Genomic DNA, 19,873 nt, shown 5'->3' on the forward strand with positions numbered 1-19,873 from the left:
CGAGGCCGCCGCTGCCTCCTCACCCGGGATGGCCAGGCCGTCCCACCACTGCCTCCTCTGGCAGATTTGCAGCATGCTGCCGCCAGTGCCACCACCTCCATTTTTTCTTTCACTTCAAGTCTCGCCCAAGAGAGGACACGCATGCCAGCTAAGAGAATTAAATATATAGATACCCTGTTTTAATAAAGAATAAAAACACAGAGAAGAAAGTGAACTTGCTGCAATAGTTGGTAGTGGCATGCTTCCAAACTTTCAGCCATCTGCAATGATGACAATGTGATCACTGATCTGAAATTATGTAGGATTAATATATTTCTTGAACTACAAAAGGCATCCTTCAGTCTGGTTTTCCTGGACAGGACCTGCAGTTTTTAAGGAAGCAAAACTTCATTTCAATAGGCATGGAAACATAAACCACCCACCTGCCATTAAAAAGATGTTAGATAAAACAGCTGCAGTTTAATATTGATTTGATTTTGTACCAAGTACCCAGAACCTTTATTGTATCTCCTCAGTACTTCTAAACAAGCTAGCACTTGACTTGTTCAGGAAATGGAGGAAAGGTATTATGACTACATAATATATCGTAACACCACTTTATAGTGCTCTTGCTGATTTTATCTGTTTAGCATCATGTTGTTCTTTTAAAAACTTTGTGAATGATAGCCATCTTCTGTGACTCAGAAATGGGACAAAAAGGTGAGATCCAAATATTTGAAAAAATAATAAACTTGGCGACTGTCAACCAAAACAAAGGATGCAATCCACTTGGACCATGGCCTACATATGGAAGATACGAATAGCCCTTTCTCCTCCATTACTAATAGAGTACTATGTATATTTATATACTGTTTTCCAACAAAAGTTCTCAAAGAGAGGCAGCATGGTAGAGACTAAATGGAATGGAAAGTTGCACATGCCATAGGAACATAGAAAGCTGCCTTATACCGAGTCAGGCCATTGGTCCATCTAGCTCAGTATTGTCTATATACAGACTGGCAGCAGCTTCTCCCAGCTTGCGGGCAGGAGTCTCTCTCAGCCCTGTCTTGGAGATGCCAGGGAGGGAATTTGGAAACTTCTGCATGCAAACATGCTGGTGCTCTTCCCAGAGCAGCCCCATCCGCTGAGGGGAACATCTTGTAGTACTCTCATGTAGTCTCCCATTCAAATGCAACCAGGGTGGAACCTGCATAGTGAAGGGGAGAATTCATGCTTGCTACCACAAGACCAGCTCATATGTGCTATGAAGGGGAAGGGGGAAAGGAAAGATAGAGCTGTTGAATCCTTTCAGGATGCTCTGTGCACAGGTCATGCACCATAGTGCATCACCTTGCGTTCCTCCCTGCCACACCTGCCCCCGTCATTTGCAGGAAATGGCGGAAGTAGCCGCTGTGCATGTGCTCGCTGCCGCACGTGCATCCACCACGCACATTGTGTGCGCATGTCACGAATGCAACATATGTGGGGGATGTGCGTGCGGTGGCGGGCGCATGCGCGGCGGCTACTTCTGCCATTTCTTGCAAACGATGGGGGCAGGGGTGGCAGGGAGGAACGCTGCCACCCCAAAACTTTATAGAAAAATGGAGTGCCAGAGGGGGGAAAGCGGCGGGAGGGGTAAGTACACACACACACACACACACACACACACACACACACACACACACACACTCTTAAAGCGAGGCTCTCCCTTGGCACTGAACTGCGCCTCCGTGGTTCCGTGCACATCCCTAGGGTCAGGTAGGTTACTGGCATTAAGGTTGAGAGCTCTACTGAACTTGATAATCATCCTAAAATGCTTAAGGTGATGCACTATGGTGCATGACCTGTGCACAGAGCATCCTGAAAGGATTCAACAGCTCTATCTTTCCTTTCCCTCTTCCCCTTCATAGCACATATGAGCTGGTCTTGTGGTAGCAAACATGAATTCTCCCCTTCACTATGCAGGGTCCACCCTGGTTGCATCTGAATGGGAGACTACATGAGAGCACTACAAGATATTCCCCTCAGGGATAGGGGCTGCTCTGGGAAGAGCACCAGCATGTTTGCATGCAGAAGGTTCCAAATTCCCTCCCTGGCATCTCCAAGACAGGGCTGAGAGAGACTCCTGCCTGCAAGCTGGGAGAAGCCGCTGCCAGTCTGTATATAGACAATACTGAGCTAGATGGACCAATGGCCTGACTCGGTATAAGGCAGCTTCCTATGTTCCTATGGCATGTGCAACTTTCCATTCCATTTAGTCTCTACCATGCTGCCTCTCTTTGAGAACTTTTGTTGGAAAACAGTATATAAATATACATAGTACTCTATTAGTAATGGATACTTCCACCATTTCCTGCAAACGATGGGGGCAGGGGCGGCAGGGAGGAACGCTGCCGCCCCCAAAACTTTGTAGAAAAATGGAGTGCCGGAGGGGGAAAAGCAGCGGGAGGGGTAAGTACAACCCCCTGCCCTTAAAGTGAGACACACACACCCCCGGACCGGGCCACGTTCGAACTGGTTCGGAAGCCTCTAAAATGGCCTCCGGACCGGTTCAGGCATATCCCTACCTGACCCAGAGCCGTGCACAATGCTGTCCCTTGTGTCAGCCTGCTGAATTGCTCCAGACAAGCTTTGCCTTGTGAGATTACATATTGGTTCTCCCTGTAGCAGAAACTATAGAAGAAGGTTTCCTGGCTGAGGTAGGCCTTGCCTCAGTATCAGGGTCCTTGCGATTGTCCTGCTACCGCATGTGGTAGTCTTCTTGGTGTGACCCTTGGCTTGATTCTGACTCCCGGCTCCTTTTCTGACCTTCTGGCTCTTAACTGCTACTTGGCTTGACCTCCAGCATGCACTTGGTTCCTGACCGTCTACCTGGCTTGACCCCTGACATGTTCTTAGCTCTCCCAGTCCTAGCTTTGGACTTACACCCCCTAGGAATCACTGTCTACAGCTGAAAATTACTTCAGAGTCCAACTATACATTTTCTTTTACGTATCCAGTATATATCAAAACACTTTGGTTAGAATAACAAAGATTAGCCAATTTTGGCTGCCCAAAACTGATCTTGGTTTGTTTCTGGTCACAGTCAAAAATATAAACCAAAGCTCTTCTCATGACCAAGTGGGAAGGACTACCCTGTTATGAGGGGAGGAAGCCTGAAAGTGCCTACCTCCCCACAGACGAGCACACACAACTCCTTGGGCGGGCGGATTGTCCGCCCAGACAACCGACGGCTTCGCTTGGCTCGCCCAGCAGCTCTGGGGGCTGTGCACAGGGAAGTGCCACCATGTGGTGCCCTGCACCTGGAGCCCCAGCAATGCACTGGGCAGGTGTGCAGTGCATTCCTGGGGGCCCCTCCCCAAGTGTGTCCACTGCAGTCGTGGCAGACACATAACCAAAAAACTGGGGTTAGTGGAGCACTTGTTCTGCTAACCTTGTTTGGGGGGGGAGGCATTTAGGCGGGCTTGCCACCGGGAGCCACTCAGCTCCTGTTGCTGCAGACGAGCAGCAGAAACCGGGCTGGGCACTCTTAGCCTGGTTTCTGCTGCTTGTGTGAATCGCCTTGCCTGGCTCATGCAGGAGATGCTCCTAAGGCTTGGAGATCATGTGGAACTAAGATAAATGGTTCTGTATAATATATGAGCAGGGAAGGTTCCTCAGTAAGGACAGGCTCCCTTAGCCCAATTTTGTATGACTCTGAGAATAGCTGCCTTGTCTGGATGCTATCCATTGTTTTTAGTTTAACCCATCCCAAACGCTCATATATGCATCTTCAGCTTATTGTACACCAACTCCTCCAGGTGACTATTGAATGCAATGCTGGAGATTTCAATGGACTGATATTGTGAAAGATATCGGGGAAAGTATTTCCCAAGAATCGTTTCAAGCAGCTTGGCAGCCCTGAATGCACTGGTTCTCGATGCCTTCCAATCAGGTGTTCAGATCTTTGTTTTGTTAAAAACGTGTTTAGGCTGGGAAAGGATTAAAACAAGTTCAACCACGCATGGATTTCATTGTTCTCACGTGCCCCCAATATATCAGGTGGGTTTTTTGCACAATATTTATGCAGAGTCCATGCCTGCCCTATTCTGTTCTCGGCGGATTCTGGCGGGGAAGCAGTTAATGAAAGTACAACCCGGGAACGCTTCCAGGTCGAAGAAGCGATTGTTCTCGGCGTCTGGCATCCCACGGGTTGGCCTCTCACTTGTCTTGATCTCTTCGTCCCGGCGTTTAAAGCGTCCCTTCTTTTTACACCCACGCGGAAGACTTTATCCCCTTTACTCTTCCTTGCGCTGCTTCTTGCCAGGGACGAGATGCCGAGGAGGGCGCTTGCTGTAGCGCTCGTCTCCTTGCCGCCGGGGAAGGCGAGAAGGAGGGTGGCGCGTCCCACCACGGAGGCCTCTTTTCCACAGCGCCTGCCCTCCCCGCCACCACCACCCGTTCCCAGCCCTGGAAGTTAAGAGGGCACAAAGGCGGCGCTCCCGACAGATTAGGCGGGGCCCCGTCCGTCGGTGGAAGGCGCTGCCTGAGCTCAGCGCTCCGCTCCGCTCCGCTCCGGAGACAAAACTTCCTGTCTGTGGAGCGCGCGGGTCGAGAGTGGCCCGAGCCGCCTCATTTCTCAGCCCGGGACGCAGAGCAGAGCTGCTGCTGCTGCGTGGTGGTAGTGATCATGGGCAAGCTGTTGGCGCTCGCCTTGGTTGGGATACTTGGCGCTCTGGTGGGAGAGAGGATCATCGCACTTCGGTAAGTGGCCTCGGCCGTGCAGCTGCCAGCCTGGGCTTCAGTTTAAATGTGTTCAGGGGCGCGTAGCTAGGGGAGAGGAGGGGGCCCTGTTCACTCCTCTCCCCGGCAGCCCCTCGGAGTAAGGGAGAGCCTGAAGAAAATAGGGAGGGGCGGATCTGGGAGGCCCCCAAGAGCTGGGCGGGTTCTTTGAACCCATTTGCTCAAGTATAGCTGCACCCCTGCGCGTGTTTATAACGAAGTGAATCTCACTGGCTTCAACAGAGCCTTCGCTATAGGAAGAGCCTGGCTGATCTTATCACAACCGTCTCGCGGAGTGTGGGTGTGTGCATGTGCGCAGTTGGACCCTGTCCCCGATTCATGGGCTATTTATCTATCTATCTATTAAGAAGTATGTATATTCTTTTATACACACACACACACACACACACACACACACACACACACACACACGAATTCCTATGGATGTCCATGGATCCTGCACAGAGCTAAGCGCATTTGAGCCCATGCACTTCAGTAGCTTCAGGCATGCTAAACCCTGGGAAGCAACAGGTTGTTTCCCTGCCATCCTTAGCACTGTTGCCTTAGTCCTACCTGAGCTACCTGAGGAAGGAGCGAGGGTGGTCAGTTGACAGAAAAAGGTTTGAACCACGCACAGACTCTCCACTCTGCATTAAGTTTTGGGCTGCAATTTTATGTATGCTTTCCTGGGATGGGCACAGTAGCTCCAGTGAACACAGCAAGACTTGTTTCTGAGTAGACATGTTTAGGCATGTGCTGCTGGAAATGTGTGTTGTGTAGAGTTGAGGGTGGGAGTCTGCTACTTTGACGCAACCCATGCTCTAACGTTTAAGAGGTAACTTCATCTGTTTTAAGTAGTTTAAAGTATGCATTCTTTCCTGCTGCAGAAGCACTGTACTCTTAAGTGTGTTTACTTGGAAATAAGTCACATTGAGCTTCATGGTTGCCGTCTTTGTTGGTTTTCACAAACTAAGAGCCTTGTGGCACCTTTTAAAGACTAAATAAGTTTAGTGCAGTGTCAGCTTTCATGGTTCATTCATGCATCTGTTGAAGTGGACTGTAATCTGTGAAAGCCCATGCTATACTAAGTCTACTGTATACTAAATATATTTAGGTCTGCTGCCTTCGGCAGTATAACTCAGCAGAGGATGTTTGGAAGAAGTATGAATGACTGCTCTGTGACTTAAAACAGAGCAAGCCGGATGCTTCTCTTAAGGATGGTAGAGTTCACGATGAGCTGCATTGTGAGGCCCAGACAATGAATTCTTCTGTTAATTAGAGCATGGTTGTGGCAGGAAGGAAGAGCTGGGAGAGGGTTCAATTGGAAGCCCTTAACCTCTGCTTAGCACAGTCTCTTGACTGTGGAAGGCATTTGTAATTCCCTTTTCAGGTCCTGCACTGTAGGATCAACACAAAGGCTAAAAGTGCTGAGTTGGGTATTACTGCTTTTCATGCGCTCCATTCCAGTTGGTGTGGTTCAAGAATGTAAAAAGGATACACCACCCTTCTCAGTCCTTTTATTTCCCTGGGAAGACTTCTGTGATGCGGTGGGGTGGGGGAGTGTGCTTAACTCTTTCCCTGCAAACCCTCTTCTCTCTTGCAAATTTTTCTCCTGCCTAATGGGTTTTCTCCCCCATCTAGGTTTCTCCAAGATAGGTTTCTACAAGATAGGACAAGATTTTATAGGACAAGATTTTTTTATTGAACCAACAAACTACCAAAGCATACAGTACGTTGCCAAAGCACAATTATATACAAAGTGGTTGTTTGTACATGATATATCTACAAAGATTTACACACAAGGATTTGGAAACCCACAGGGTTATGAAGTATATGCAGGTAGTACTGTAACTCGGGGGTGAGGGATTTCAAGGCACATCAGGTAATGGGGGGGTTATGTCCAACGTCCATTTCCACAATTTGTCCCATTGCTGTTTAGAAGAGATACTCTTGTCTTTTTGCACATAACCATACAAACTTTTCCAGAAGAGATTTACTGTCTCATCTGCGTGAACCTCTTGGTCGCGTCTTCCCTCCCTATTCCTATGCAGGAGCATTGCATAAATGACATACAGGTTTACTAACCTGATTACGAGAAGGGGAACGTTTCAGTTCCCTAGTATGAGGGCACCCGTTCCGTCCCGTTTCCTTGAAGGTTTCTTTCTGGGACCTCGAAAGGAGGTTCTATCGCTCAAACCCGAGGTTAGTTCTTCCCAAGTCTGTTTTTCCAAATCAGGCCACTCTAACAGCTTGCTTACTCCCTGCTGAGAGAGATTCCTGCTTGCAACCTTGGAGAAGCCGCTGCTAGTCTGTGAAGACAATACTGAGCTAGATAGACCAATGGTCTGACTCAGTATATGGCAGTTTCCTATGTTCCTATGTAGGTGCTGAAATAAGCCTAGTTGGGGAGAGGAGGAAAGTTGTTTGAGGAAGAGTTAATTCTGCAGAGTAGAATTGTGAGAAGGGTTAAGCACGCTTTCTTCTTCTCTGCCAATTGTCCCTGCAAGTAATCCCTACCTTGCATTTGTGAGATTTGGAAATTGCTGTGATAACATCAGCTTCTGTTCCTGACAAGGATTGCCACACTAGTCAGTGATGAAATCTAAACCCATTTTTGGTCCTCAACAGGCCAAGGCTGCTGCTAATGTGTTTAATTTTATGTTGTTTCTGCTCAGATTTAAACCATGTCTGACAGTAAAGAGCCATTTGTTTAAACCTGGGTCTGCATCAATCTTATCTAAAGCGGGGGTGAGCAGAAGTACTAAGAGCAGAAGGAGTCTTGTGGTTAGGGAAGCTTAACTTACCTCCCCGCAGCCATCACCCATATACTGGAAGGGAGTCTGGCCGGGGAAATAATTGTGAATAAAAATGGCAAAAATAAGATCTATTCCATACTAGTTTGCAGAGGTATACTGTAGCTTTTATTATTATTATTATTATTATTATTATTATTACATTTCTATCCTGCTCTTCCTCCAAGGAGCCCAGAGCGGTGTACTACATACTTAAGTTTCTCTTTCACAACAACCCTGTGAAGTAGGCTAGGCTGAGAGAGAAGTGACTGGCCCAGAGTCACACAGCTAGTATCATGGCTGAATGGGGATTTGAACTCGGGTCTCCCCGGTCCTAGTCCAGCACTCTAACCACTACACCACGTTTCTGGACCAACAAAATCTGTAAGAGTACTTGAATTTTGGAGCGGCAGCCATTTTACCTTTTGATCTGATCCTTTTGGCTAATGTTTTCAGAAAGTTACAGGAGGGGCCATGATATGGCTAAACTGGGGAGAGCCAAGGAGTGAGGCTTATCAATTTCATGAAGTGCCCCCTTTCTCCCATAGTTTAGCCCTACTCTATACTGTCTGCTGTAGTGGGGAAGAAGATTGTTAAATTTTACTTCTGGGTGGTGCATAAGTGTAATTTAAACTAATTTTGAAAATGGCATCTATTTAAGAAGTAGGATCAATCGCTATTTGGGTAATTAATTGATTGGTGGAGTGCTGTGATATTCTGCAGTGGTGTGAGAAGGGGAAGAAGAAACTCTGCTTATTTGCTTTTGTTTTTCTGTCTTCTGGAACTGTTAATAACTTCTTGGAATGGTTCACCCTGTGATAATACTCTTGGTAACTTGCAGTTATTGTGGTTTGAATAGCAAACCAGTATACCACTACTGTGTTACCTGAATTGCCCTGGAGTGCTGGCTAGACACTCCATCTCTGCTTTTGACTTAGCATGGGGAATTACCTTGGCTAGAAGGAGTAATTTGGTTTCAGTATCAAATCTGAGCCAGTTTGGTGTCTTGGAAAAGATGAGGAGGCAGAAATACAGTTCAGAAGTCTTATTAAGGGTATATGGGTTACAGAATGCAAGAGTTCAGTTAGGAAAGGCAATAAATCTTAGCTGATATTCTCAACAAACGTATAGCTGGCAATAATTTAGCATGAAGTCCTAATTAGAGATTGATCTGCTTGCTAACATGCTTAGACCAGATCCTGGCTTAAGGCTTGCCATGAAAAGTGCTTGAAAGAGACAGAGAGGGTGAGGCAGCTTAAATGGGCAAGAGGTTAGTTTGCCATATCCTTCCCTGGTTAAGTTGGTGTATTCTTTGCACGTTGGTTGGCACCTTTGCCAGTAGACAAGTGAGGAGAAGCAGAAAAGAAGCGAGGAGCAATGGGCTACCACTTGCTTGCAGGAGAGTCTATAGCAGGCATCTTCAAACTGCAGCGCTCCAGATGTTGCTGATCTACAACTCCCAGCATCCCCAGCCATAATGAATTGTAGCTGGGGATGATGGGAGCTGTAGTTCAGCAACATCTGGAGGGCCACAGTTTGGGGATGCCTGGTCTATAGGATAGTGTTCCAAACAGATTCCATGTGCTTTGGCTAGGCACATATATACCTTGAAACATGCCCTTAGGCAGTTCCAAGCCATTCTACTTACCCAGGGTGGCAGATTCCATGCAAGACAAAGAAATCTATTGCTACATGCACAGATGGTACTTCTGGCCAGGAACGGGGGCAGGGAGGTACGCTGCCACCCAAAAAACTTTGCAAATAACCAAGCACCGGCGGGGAAAGTGTGGCGGTGGGGTGGGGGGAAGTGCACCCTCCCCTGCCCTTAAAGAACCAACCCCACCCAGTGTTGAACCTTTGAGCCGGCGCCACATTCGAACCAGTTCGGAGGCCTCTACATTGGCCTCTGGACCGGTTCATGCACATCCCTATGGCTAAGTAGCTAAGTTGTTAATTCAGAAACAGGCTAGGAAATGTACCGCTTATCTGTGTGTCTCCCGAGGAGTTCTCCACAGTTATATCTTTGTAAAAAGGAGGATTCCTTCCCTGCAGGGGCGTGGCTATAATTGAGCGAAAGGGTTCAAAGAACACGGGCCCCCAGCTCCTGAGGGCCCTCCAGCTCCATCCCTCCCTATTTTCTTCATTGTCTCCCTCACTCTGGAGGGCCACCCGAGAGAGGGATGAACACGGGCCCCCTCTCCTCTAGCTACGCCCCTGCTTGGTTCTCCTTTTGAAATGGGGTCTGCTCGCCAGCTATTTCCTTCTCTCTGAAAGAGAGGAGTGGGGCCGTCCCATCCAGTCTTCGCTATTCTGATCTTGGGGTACATTGCCTCATGCTTTGCTCATGCTGGGCTGTGAGTCTTGCCAAACATGGCCAGGTGAAAGGTTCACTGTAGGGACTACGATCCCGCAGTATCGGGCTGTATAGCCTTCCAACTAATCTAGATAGAGGGGTGTTCTTTGAAATTGGGTTGTCTGGGAAAAACTGTGCCAGTGACATCCTACGTTTTAAGTGTGACCAGCAAATATAAAGTGTGCCATCAAGTCGATTTCAGCTCCTGGCTCCCACAGAGCCCTGTGGGTTTCTTTTGAGTTGAACCGGCAACCTTCAGCTTGTTAGTTAAGCATTTTCCCACTGCGACATTAGGTGGCTTTTTACCTGCAAATATATAACTTGGAATATGGCTGCTGAAGTTTTCCACACAATTACTTGTAAAGCCTCTTGATGGCAAGCATGAATTGTATTGTAAAGCACCTTGATTGCAAGGAGGACAGTAAAACACTTTGCCCCAAACACATTTGCTTTTGAGATAAGCCCCATTTATTTTACTGGAGCGTACTTCCAGGAGGGGTTAGGTCAGGAGACGCTAGCCCAAAGTCCTCTTTCTATCGCAAATTATTGCACAGGGCAGAAACTGTTTTCTGAGAGGGGTGGGGGAAGTGAAACAAACATATCCTAGTAAGCCAGGAACTGAAAGGTAGGGTAACATTTGATTAATTGGTAGAAAGCAGCACTTTTCCTGCCAAGGTGGTTTACCGTTCTAAAATTATAACAATGGACTAAAATGTTAACAAAGATAAGTCCTGTCTCAGGGACTTATGGGATGCGTTCTCCAGTCTAGAGTTTTTCTCCTTTGCTTTTCTTCTACGCCACATGGATCTTAAGTAGCCCACTGGAGGCTGCCCTAATTGCTTTGGCTGTGCCAACAGGCACATCAGGAGTTCTCAAACTTGGGTCTCCCAGATGTTGTTGACAACAACTCCTATCATCCCCAGCCATGCAAGCCATTGTAGCTCAGCCAGTTGGATTTGGAGTCCCATAACATCTGGGATCCCAAGTTTGAGAAGTCCTGATGGTACCAGATCACAATAATGAGCATTCCCCCTTCAAAACAATGTATGTAATGTGATACAAATTATTGCTTGTAAAGAGGGGGGGGGGATGGACATTATGTTACTTATCAGTGAAAATAACCCTGCAATCCTAAGCATGCCTACTGGGGAGTAAACCCCTGTGAAAACAGTGGGATTCCTAAATGAGCATGCTTAAAATTGTGCTGTAGGTGTACTGTTGTCAAAGTTAGGACCCAGATAATTCAAATAGAAAGCAACACACTGCAGACTTGAGGCCTGGTTAGTGTGTGGCAAATTTAGAAGGAACTGCATAGACTGCCTTATGAAAATAAGGCAAAGCTAAGCTTAACTGAAGCACTGAGGAGAGTCTCACGACCAGCCGGAAAGGGGTTTGCAGGGAGAGTGGGCTTAGCCCGCTCTCCCCGCAGACGATCATTCAGTCTGCCCTTGGCGGCCACATTGGCCCTCACGGAGCCGGTGAGGGCCATGCGGCCCCCGGAAAGTCCAGGATGCCCCATGTGAATGTGCAGGGCATCCTGGAGAGACCCTCAGGTCTGGGAGGCTTGTTTCAGCCTCCCAGCAGGGGTCTTCTCTTGTGTTGCCATGGCGTGGCAATACACGATCACAAAAACAGGGTTAGCGGAACACTTGCTTCGCTAACCCCATTTAAGGGGAGGGCTACAAAAACAGGTCACCCGCTTGGGAGAAACTGGGCACGCCGGTGAGCCTGGTGGTTCTCACACTTGGCCAAAATTGGGCTAGGCTCCCTTAGCCCAGTTTTGGCCGATCGTGAGAATCACCTCACTATTTTCTTTGCACAAGGGAAGGTTAATGCAGCAACTAACTCCAAGTGAGTATTTGGAGGAAACAAAAACAGAAGCTTTGTTAAATCCTCTCTATTGAGGATGAACAGTATCAAAACTCAATAAATACTGCAGTTCTCTGTGTGGAGTTGAGAAATGTTGTGCAATAACAAAATAATCTGTTTTAACAGCTTAAAAGAGAACATTCCCTAATGGGGAAAGAAAGGGAAAGTATTTGAGTTTAAAGCATGTTTGCATAGTAGTAAATCGCACTGCTTTCCCCTCGCTTCCTGTCAGCAGGCTTAGAATTGCAGCGTAATTCTTACTTGTCAAAGAGGCACCTTTTAACATGGTGATTCTCTTTATTTAGCAGGAGGAGAGCAACTGGCCCTATCCGCCTCCAGTGACTGTTGCTGGTGTATATCTTGTGCTTCTTTTTAGATTGTGAGCCCTTTGGGGACAGGGATCCATCTTATTTATTTATTATTTCTCTGTCTAAACTGCCCTGAGCCCTTTTTGGAAGGGCAGTATAGAAATCTAATAAATAATAATAAAAATAATAAAGTGTCCTGGAAATGTCTCTGAAAAATGGTGTACTCATTTGCTCAGACTATCTGTTCACTCCAGTTATTGGCACTCTGCAGTGCAAGTCTGCTGTGTTGTAATCTTGCTGATGCAGCCATAAAGGGGAGACAGATACTCAAAAACCAGCCTGGACAAGTATCTGGCTATCAGTAGGTGTTCAGTACTCATTCTGCAGTGCAGGGAGGGTAGGAGTCATTTGGCCTTCTGAAAAAGAAAGGAATCCCCAGAGTGTTTAGATCCCCAAAATATATATGGAGAGAGTGGTAATTTTATACACACAGCCTCTTCATATTCTTTTGGAAGACTTGGTGGATAAGTTTTTGTTCACATGCAGGTGGCTGGTTCCTGTATTTTGAGATCATAAAGGAATTTTATCTCTGGCCTAGTTGGCTAGTGGCCCTGTAGATTTCTCCTCCCCCCACTTTCTGTGTAGTATGCTGCTTGGCTGGTTTACTTGAGTGGTCTGAAGGGAATTGCTTTGCTGTGTTTCTGCTGTGCTTTTACCCAGCTTGTGCCACACAGTGCTTTGGATGGCCCTGCTTCAATTTCTTTAAAGCAGAGGTTCTCAAACCTGTATTCCGAGATGATGCATGACCTTTGGCTGTTGTGGCTGGAGATGATGGAAGTTGTAGTCCAACATTTGGGCACCCAAGCACTGTTCCCTCTAACAGGGATTCCCAGATGTTGACGACTACAACACCCATAATCCCCAAGCAAAAGCCATTGCTGCTGGGGATTCTGGGAGTTGTAGTCAACAACATTTGGGAACCCCTGTTAGAGGGAACACTGTTCCCAAGTTTGGGAACCTCTGCTCTTTAGTACTACTAACTATGTATGTTGCACTGTACAACTGGAATATCTTTCCTAACAATTAACAAAGCCCACTCTAGATTTTTAATTTTTGGTAAATCTAGGCAGGATGTGAGTTGGGATGGAGTCAGGGTATTGCTTCATGAGCTGCAAGTGTTTAGCATGAGTGTGCAAAATAATAACAGCCTAAACATGTGCACATTCTGGGGTGGGTGCTTCCTGAAGTGTTGCCTAGTCTGATTATATGGTAATCCCCAGTTAGTGAGTTGTCCAACCCAGGAGAGGGAGGGAGAGCTTGCGTTTTTGGTAAACAAAGTAGAGGGAATGGTGTAAGGCAGTGTTCTTCATTGCAAGGCCCTGGGGGACAGTGCTGGCCATCATCCACCTTAAGTGCAGCTCCCGACTAGTTGTTTGTTGTGTGAAGCTTTGGACAAAGCTGAAATACTCTGCCCAGTCCCCTGGCACCATGCAAAGATGACTCCTCTCCCTGCGCAGTGCTGTACTACTTCCCTGTTTCCCCGAAAGTAAGACCTAGCAGTAATTTCTGATGTACCGCTAATTGCCCTAGTGCATTTTGGGGGGCTAAAATTAATATAAGACACTGTCTTATTTTGGGGGAAACATGGTTCCTGGTGCCATGGGGCTCCTTTAAGGGAGACAGAGCCCTCTTGAGCCACTGCGCCATTTTGGAAGGCTTGCACGGAATGCTGGGAAGTGTAGCACCTCCCAGTGCTTCTTCCTAGAGCTCATAAGAGAGGGTGCCATCTTTCTTAAAGGGCCCTTCCAACACTGAGAGAAGAGGGAAATGGCACAGCACTGGTGCAGAGGGAAATGGCTCATATTGAAGGGAGTGGTTTTTGTGTGTGTGTGTGTGTGGGGTGTTTTTGTTTTGCCAAAGTGGCCCCTGCTTGAAAAATAGTGAAGATCACTGGCGTAAGGGAAAACTTAAATTTGACAGTGGACCTGCAAGGAAGGTGCAGTTAGGGTTGGTGGGGAAATATTTTACCAAGGAGATGGTTAGTGAGGAGACACTTTTGAGGAGGAGGGGAAGAAAGCCTCATAGCAAGGCTGTTCAAGATTAGAGAGCAGTGTGGCGAAAGCTCTCGAGGTGGCAGTGGCAGGATAGGATTCTTGAATGGCGTGGAGAAGCTACACTAAGGAAGCTGAGAGCAAGCTTTTGAGTCCAACTGAACTCTTTTCTCCATGCAGAAGTGAACAGCAGGAGCTGCCTTGAATTAAAACAGCTTGCTAAGGGTGCATGCTGTTGAAGATCTCTCCGATATTTTAGAAAGATGTGTTTTTTTGTTTTTAGTAAGTCAGTGAAAGGCTGGCAATTGCAGAGAGGGAACCTCTCCGTTGTGGCGACCTATCTGTGGAATTCCTCCCAGCTCACCTGACACAGATGCTGCATTTTGGGCACCAGGTGAAGATTTTTCTGTCTTCCCAGCCCATTTGGTTGACAGTTCTTAACTGCCAGTTTTAATTGTTTTACATGCTGATGTTTTATGCATTGATAAAGTGCTATTTAAAATGCATTTGGAAATTGGCAAGGTAGATGACCCGAGTGCAAATGGAGGAGGACTCATTCGGTAAGAGTTGGTATAGAGCCCATTTGAAGGCCTATGCTGTGGCAATACATGCCACAAAGAAGCTATTTTATTCTGTGCATTGCATCTTCAAGTTCTCGTCCAGAAGAGCTGTTCCGGATTGTTAGGGGCTTAATTCAAGCCCCTCCTGTTTCTGGAAACAATGTCTCACTGTGACACATTCAATGAGTTATTTGCAGATAAAATATTTTGCATTTGGGCTGATCTGGACTCCAATATTTTTGTAGGGCCAGTTAGGGAGGTATCCAGCAATGCCTCTTGCAAGATTAGATTGGATCAGATTCAGTGAATCCTGAGGAGGTGGACAAGCTCCTTGAAGCAGTACAGCCTACCACCTGTTCTTTGGATCCTTGCCCAACATGGCTGATTTCATCTTGCAGGCAGGTTGTTGGAGCTGGATGCCATCTTGTTTGAGGGAGGCAGTAGTCAGACCGGTTCTTAAGAAGCCTACTCTGGATCCCCTGGTGATGGATAATTATAGGCCAGTCTCCAACCTCCCATGGTTGAGTAAGATGATTGAGAGAGTGGTGGCTGACCAGCTCCAAGCAGTCTTGGAAGAAACTGATTATCTCTAGACCCATTTCAAACTGGCTTTAGGGCGGGCTATGGTTTTGAGATGGCTATGGTCAGCTTGATAGATGACTTTCGCCAGAGAATTGACAGAGGGAGTGTGACTCGGTTGGTTCTTCTGGATCTCCCAGCAGCTTTAGATACCATCAGCCATGGTATCCTTCTGGATCGCCGGAGGGATTTTGGGATAGGAGGTACTGTTTTGCAGTGGATTTGCTCCTATGTCTTGGATAGATCTCAGATGGTGATGTTTGACAGTTGCTCTTCAAAACAGGAGCTACTATATGGAGTCCCTCAGGGCTCCATTCTGTCACCAATGCTTTTTAACATCTACATGAAACCGTTGGGTGAGGTCATCACGGATTTGGTGCTGGGTGTTATCAATATGATGATGACACCCAAATCTATTTGCTTGTCATCCATATTAGGAAATGGCATTAGGTCCTTAAAGGCAGTAATGGGCTGGATGAGTGAAAATAAACTGAAGCTGCATCCAAGCAAGATGGAGTTGCTCATTGTTGGGTATCAGGATAGAACTTCCTGTTCTAGATGGGATAAAACTTATATTGTTTTAAGGAGTGTGTTTTTAAATGTTTGTTTTTATGTTTTTAAAATTTTGTTGTGCACAGCCCAGAGCTTTTGGATGGGGCAGTCTAGAAATGTAATAAATAAATAAAACAGCTTGGGAGTGTTCTTGAACCTGGGTCTCATCCTGGTGTCTTGGGTTGAAGCTGTGGCCAGGAGCTCTTTTTACCAGCTACCATTGATTCAACAACTCTGCCTGTTCCTTGAGGAGAATGCCCTGAAAACCGTGGTATACCAGCTGGTAACCTCCAGGTTGGACTACTGCAATGTGGGGGTGTGCAAACAGGTTTGATATCGAACTGGTTTGGTTCAAAGGTTCGGGGTTGAGCTGAACCACCCCTGGTTTGGCTTGACTCTGGACCGAACACCCCAGCCCGCCCCAGTTCAGGGGTCCATCGAACATTTTTGATTTCTCTCTCTCTCTTTTTTTAACTTACCCCCTCTGGGGGGCTTCTCCAATGTGGTGGTGGGGTGTCTGTGGAGGTTCCCCCTCCCCCCGCCATCCTCCCTTTTTGGAAAAATCCCGTTTCGGGCCTTTTCGGCCTTTCCTAGGCCTATTCCCCAGCGTGGCGGCCATTTTGGAAGCCACCGCACCTGCGCAGTGGGACCCTGCATGACCAGGTCATGATTAGTTCAAAATATGGCCACCAGATTGGTCTCTGGGGTATTCTGGAGAGACCACATTATGCATGTTCTTAAACAATTGCACTGGCTACTGATGTGTTTCCAGGAAAGTACAAAGTGCAGGTTATTATTTTTAAAGCCCTGAATGGCTTAGGTCTGGGTTACCTGAGAGAGCGCCTTTCTCTACAATATCCCCACTGCCCATTAAGATCACCCCAATGGGTCTGTCTTTTGGTGCCACCAGTTCATCTGATGGCAACCTGTGATTGGGCCTTCTCAGTTGTCACCCCTAGGTTGTGGTATGTGCTGAAGCACCCCTGTGGATATAAGAGGATTCTCTTCCTTGGAGGCCTTCAGAAGAGCCTTAAGGGCCCATCTTTTTAGCCTGGTTTCAATTATATCTAGTTTGAATTTTAATTCTAATGACTTTTAATCTGGTTTAAATGTTTTTTGATTTTAACTATGTTATTGTGTGTTTTTGATTTTAATGTAAACTGCCCTGAACCACTTTAGGAAGGGTGGTATATAAATTGAATGAATGAATGAATCAATTCTGTACCCTAATTAACCCTCAATAAAGCACTTTTGTTTTCAAGACATGTGTCTACTTATACTGAAAGTTTTCTGTTACATTCATTTCTGCCAAACTGCTATGTGGTGTAATATTTATTATTATTATTAAAACATTTTTATACTGCCCAAAACTTACGTCTCTGGGCGGTTTACAAAAGAATAAAAACAAAAGTAAAACATTCGTTAAGAAAAAAATGCGGGGGGTGGGGAAACACACACATAATATCCATGTCATTTAAATTTTAAGAAACTATTTATTTTACCTTTCCCTCTCCAGAAATAGATTTTGTGCCTCACGGGAAGTAAAACCAAAGCGGCTTCCCAACTGCCACCTTATTAAAGGAATTGGTAGGTATCTTGTGTATTTGTTTCGAATGGGTATCCTGTATTTTCACTACTGAATCTGGTATTTTAGAAAGTGCTCTTTTAGTACAATTCTCATTTTCTTTTGTGCACTACCGTTTCTTATGTAGGGTGCCTAATTGTTATAAATAGCAGCCCAAAATATTGTACAGCATTACATGAGCATTTCCCATCAGCCAACACTGCTGTGGACATCTAAGGAAACATTGGCGGTCTTCCGCAAGTGCATAAATTCCGCCCAGAGATGGAAGTTTGGGGCGGCATACAAATTTGATAGATAGATAGATAGATAGACAAAGCAATGTGTCCACATTTGGGAGCAATGTAAGTAGTGTTCTTGAGCATGCTGCTTTAAGTATTTCAAACGTCTGTTCTTGCGCAAGACCACTGACACTTCCTTAGATGCTGCAGCAGTGCTGGCCAATCAGAAACACCCGTGTAATGCTGGACAGCATGTGGGCCCACACTTATTGTAGAACAATGCAGAAAAGAGAAGATACTGAGTTTATAGGCCAGTTGTGCATGATGGCTCAAGGGAGGGGGGGAATTAGCTGCTGCACACATGAAATCTAGGGGAATTGGTACTAAATCTTTGCCCTTTCATAGTACCTGTCAGAATCCTAAATCAAATCCTTGCTCTCTGATAGGGATGTGCACAGAACCGGCACCGGTGTGCGCAGGAGCATTGGATACTTCCAGTCAGTGGGGGCATGGAGGTACACTGCCACCACGATGGGATTTGACTACAGTGGACGCTGGTGGGGGGAAAGTGGTGGGAGGGGGGTAAGTGCACCCTCCCCGCTCCTAAGGCAGCACCCCCGCCGCCTTCGAGCCTCCCATGCACATCCCTACTGTCTGACTGACAAGAAGTGCTGGCCCTTGTTACAGGGTGCACCCTTATATCTCCTGGTAACACATTTCAGGCAAGGGTGATTGGATATGATTTAGGTGGTATACATTGATGTTTCCACAATTACACCTGGATGCATCCACCCAGGGACCCTGCCCTAATTTATCTTTCCAGACATGTCTTAGTGAGTGTACGTCTTCACATCCTTTTCTCCTTGCTGGGGGAAGGACCCATGTACACAGAACAATTGTGTTTGCAGAGTATTTTATTTATTACATTTCTTTCTTGCCTTCCCTCCCAAGAGTTCAGGGTGGTGTACTTTGCTTTCTCCCCTCGCCTTATTCTCACCACATCCTTGTGAGTAGGTTAAGCTGCGAGTGGGTGACTAGCTCAAGGTCATTAATGAGCAAGAGGTTTGACCCTGGTCTGTATTCAACGGCGACAGTTATGGAGCTGCCCTAAGAATTCTGCAATGGAGCTACTGTGGCAAAAGAATATTTACAGGTTCAAACTTGTTCCACAGAGAAATGAACACAGATCTACAGTTAAGCATTAGTACAGCATGAATTGTGTTCATACAGATTGATTCGGGCAAAAATGAAATAATGCATGGCTTTAATTTCATAATCTTGGTGCTATGATTCTAATGCCACTTTGGAGGCAGATGTTGTAGGCAGGCTGACATCCTCCTTCTGGAGCACAAGCAAAGGAGAGAATGTAATTTGTGTGCTTTGAATGTCAATACAAAAGAGAGTGAAGCCTTCAGCACTTGAGTATTTATTGAGGTACAGGTATACCCCATTATCTGTGGGGGTTCTGTTCCCGCAGATTTCCGTGGGTATGAAACCCTAGATACTGAGGCATTTGGAATCGGGTGGTGGTGAGGGGGTTAGGTTCCTGCATTGGCTGGGGGGAGTAGTCTAAAAATGGCAAAATAATGGAAAGAAAGTGCTGTATTGTGCTCTGTGGATCTCCATCTGTCCAGCAATGCCCCCCAAATCATCAATTTGGCCAACTTTCCATGAAAAATCATGGGGTGGGGGGAATCATCCCCAGCAAAAGAGTCACAAAATGGTTCCTTTAAACAAAATGGTGGCCAAAATGACCTTGGAGGTTACTTCCGGCCACCTAGGAACCATGGGTACGTGGATATTAACCCTTCTTGTACCCGCATATGCCAAAGTCAGGTGCCTATTTTCAGACCGTGGATACATGGAACTGTGAATAGCGGTACCACTTATAGCGAAGTCTACCTGTATAGGATTTTGTGTTTGGTTTTTTGAGTATGAACATTTTCAGACAGGTCCTACAAAAAATGTGAGGTGATATCAGTTCTGAAACAGCTGATATTCACTTCCCACAAAGGTTCTTTAAAACTTGGGGCATCCACCTGACCCTTCATTTTTCTCTCATCTATATCCCATTATTTATAACTGTTTTTACAGTAGTTACATCTCTTAACACTGATGGGGAGTAAAGGAATGACAAAGCATCACAGTAACCATAACTATCAAGGTTCATGAAAGGGCAAACCCTTAGCTAGAAGTAAACCCCAGTAAATTCAAGGAGGCTCACTTCTGAATAAACATGAGAAGGTCTACCAATAACCATCTTCAC

At 46.3% G+C, this 19,873-nt stretch overlaps 1 protein-coding gene across 1 annotated transcript in view; it reads left to right on the forward strand.

Moving 5' to 3' along the window:
- Positions 1 to 4,197: 4,197 nt before the first annotated feature.
- The window catches only part of LOC128331984 (serum paraoxonase/arylesterase 2-like), a 29,263-nt gene continuing 13,587 nt past the window's right edge, over positions 4,198 to 19,873 (forward strand). Inside the window, exons 1-2 of the mRNA XM_053266120.1 lie at positions 4,198 to 4,722; positions 17,321 to 17,391. Coding sequence (XP_053122095.1) covers positions 4,649 to 4,722; positions 17,321 to 17,391 — 145 coding nt within the window. The 5' untranslated portion in view covers positions 4,198 to 4,648. The remainder of the gene's footprint in view (positions 4,723 to 17,320; positions 17,392 to 19,873) is intronic.

Source organism: Hemicordylus capensis, chromosome 6 (assembly GCF_027244095.1).
Source record: "Hemicordylus capensis ecotype Gifberg chromosome 6, rHemCap1.1.pri, whole genome shotgun sequence".
In the NCBI taxonomy this organism is placed as follows: Eukaryota; Metazoa; Chordata; class Lepidosauria; order Squamata; family Cordylidae; genus Hemicordylus; species Hemicordylus capensis.